Source organism: Oncorhynchus kisutch, linkage group LG28 (genome assembly GCF_002021735.2).
Source record: "Oncorhynchus kisutch isolate 150728-3 linkage group LG28, Okis_V2, whole genome shotgun sequence".
NCBI lineage: Eukaryota > Metazoa > Chordata > Actinopteri > Salmoniformes > Salmonidae > Oncorhynchus > Oncorhynchus kisutch.
Window position 1 is genome coordinate 2,274,999 of NC_034201.2, and position 2,854 is coordinate 2,277,852.

At 39.2% G+C, this 2,854-nt stretch overlaps 1 protein-coding gene across 1 annotated transcript; it reads right to left on the reverse strand.

Moving 5' to 3' along the window:
- Positions 1-435: 435 nt before the first annotated feature.
- On the reverse strand, positions 436-2,221 carry LOC109872958 (gamma-aminobutyric acid receptor-associated protein). Its single transcript, XM_020464391.2, has 4 exons — positions 1,458-2,221; positions 1,006-1,084; positions 804-922; positions 436-593 (listed from the first exon to the last, which is right to left on the reverse strand). The coding sequence occupies exons 1-4, from the start codon at positions 1,545-1,547 to the stop codon at positions 513-515; spliced, it is 369 nt and encodes a 122-aa protein (XP_020319980.1). The 5' UTR covers positions 1,548-2,221; the 3' UTR covers positions 436-512.
- Between the last annotated feature and the right edge of the window lie 633 nt (positions 2,222-2,854).

Sequence of the window (2,854 nt, forward strand, 5' to 3'; positions counted from 1 at the left end):
TGTGCTGTGGATAACAACTATGACAGGAGAACACAGATGTAGATTTGGTAGTCTGAATGTTAAAGCTAGAATCCGTAGTTGTCACATCAGTTTTGGGAATAATAAATTATATATACCCATTGATTCTTGAAAAATATAACTTATAAATGACTCATGAGCTTAGTTCAACCCAAAATAGAAGCTTGTTTTACTCCAATGTTGGTAAACGTTTAAAAAAAATACTGTATAGCCTCAAAATATTGTTAACTATAATTTTGGTATCATGTATGGTCAGTCCTTGCATCAATAGCTCGGTCTATGAATTTGAGAGTGGTTACATTTCCATAGGTCCATCACGTCGCTTTTTACCAAAACGGGATGGTCGCTTTATCGTTTCAATTAAGGATTTTAGCTTTAAAAGGTGAAAGTGTTTGAAAGTGCATTAAAAGATTAATCTGGTGGCAACTAAATTGCTTTTATTTATCTTTGTGACGATGCAGAGTCAGACTGCAGATGTGCTGAAAGGTGGTTAGCTAGACTTTCGTTTGGCTGTTTCCGTAGACACTCTCGTCACTGTAGGCAATGTAAAGAAAGAAGTCCTCTTCGTGGTGTTCCTATTACAGAGAGATTCAACATTCGGTTAATCAGGAATGTGTTTGAGACAACAGAAAATCAAGGAACATTTCAGGATAAGTAGGATAGACCAGATGTAGGATGTCAAAGGAATTCCTGATTAATCAGGAGGAAATACCACAGCACCATACATAATGTATAAGAGGTCATTTAAAAAAATTAAGCCCTGCCTAGATAAATAGGCTCAGTACCTGGTAAAGTAGTCCCATGGTGGCTGAGGTGGGAGGAATGACATTGTTGACAAAGAAGAAAAGGGCGTCCTCTGCCCGCAGGTGAATCCTCTTCCGTATTAGGAAGTAGAACTGTCCCACTTAAGAAATAAGAAAATACGTTAATTCAGATCAAAATGTGGAAATAGACCCAACACAATTCGATACATGTCCTGTATCTCACCTGTAAGATCAGAGGGTACAAGATATTTTTTCTTGTCCAAATCACCAATTCTGGCTTTGGGGGCTTTCTCCACTATCACCTGCAAATTAAATAAATGTCCCAGGCAAGTCAGATGACTAAAAATCTATTTATGAAATGCTTACCGATTCTCAAAGCAACACGTAAAAAAATAATTATATATATATATATATAGTGTCAAAAAGGTGTTAATTTAGCAAAATAGCTGACGTTAGCTAGCTGGCTAGAATGACAGTGTAAAACGTTAAATCAAAACAATCTGTGACCAATTCATTTAAAAACTTTTTCCAAAAATGTAACCATATATGGTTGTAGCTAGTACCAACACTGTCGATGTCCTGAAGTTCCTCTCTTTGTTATTGTGTTGTGTGTGTGTGACAAGCGATGCGGTTAGCATTTCGCAAGCATTGGCTAGCTAGTTAGCAGCAACTCACTGGCACTCTATCTGGGTACTTCTTCCTGATCTTTTCCCCCTCCGATCTTCTCTTCTCAAATGGGTGCTCCTCTTTATACAGGAATTTCATTGTCACTGTTTAAGATTCCTCCAAACTCTAAATTTGGATGACAGTTCAAGCTAGCCTATGCCTGCCCTTTGTATGGCAGCAAAACTATGCAATTCTATCAAATCTGATCGCCTTGTTGCTAATGCTAATTTCGTGACGTTGAACGTTATGACGAGAAGGGATAGAACAATGACGTCCCTAAACCTAGGTTAAACATGAGATTGATGCCGCGTTAAAAAAAACTGGGAACTCGGAAAAATCTATTACACTTATATAGCGCCTCTCATAATCTATAAGCACTTCAAACGCAAAACAAACAATATCACGAAGGGTCAACCAATAGATGCCAAGTTCACATGCTAGTCGGAACTAAGAAACTCGGAAATGTCCGACATGCTGATTCGTTGTAGGCGGTACGTGTAGAACTACAACCAGTTAGCAAGTCGGAAATGTCCTAGGTTCCGTGTTCCGACCAGCACATGAAAGCAGCAAAAGGCCAAATATTTGAAAACGGTATTTTCCGAGGATGGTAGATTATGATTATGATCTTGTAGAGGGCAAATCTGGGAACCAGCCCGAGTTTTATAGCAACTGGATTTCTCTTCCACTCTGTATCAGCAGCTCTGGGCGCCAGAAAACGTATCACACAAAATTCAGAATAGTAGCGTCGTCCTCCCTACGAGCTCTCTGCCTCAGCACTGTTGTATTCCTGTCTCCCATTCATCTCACGCTTCAGGCGATTCCTCAAAATATATTCTCAAAATATCAGGAATTGTCAGCCAGGAAAAACAAAAAAGATGGTACTGTTTCGAGATCCATTTTTTTTTTAAACAAAAGCTAGCTAGCCAAGCCAAAAGTGAATCAATTTGCAAACCCGTGGTTTAAAAACGACCGATCCATGCAATTAAAACTCAACGTTATCCAGGGGTGACAGTAGATTGAATTACTTACCGGTACGGGACACCCAAGTGCGCCCACAAAACGTACAGGGTATACTACTCTGCTGACACTGACAAACAGATCAATACAAACTTTTTTCTGATCCATATAATAGACCTACGAAAAGGGGAGTTATAAATACAATATGACGTCCATCTAACCTGGAGAAAATAATTGTCAAAAAAAAAAAAGTGGTACTAAGCCAATGATAAGACAGTGAACATGCACACTCGCCAAATCGTATAGCCTACATTCGGAATGGCTCGCAATTTGGGCAGTGCGCGCTGCAAATACCAAATATATGATTGTTAAATTGCGACTGTCAGTGAAAAGGTGAGTAAGCAGCCAATGATCCTCTGTGGCCAAATAATGCTTTCTGGTGTAGTAGC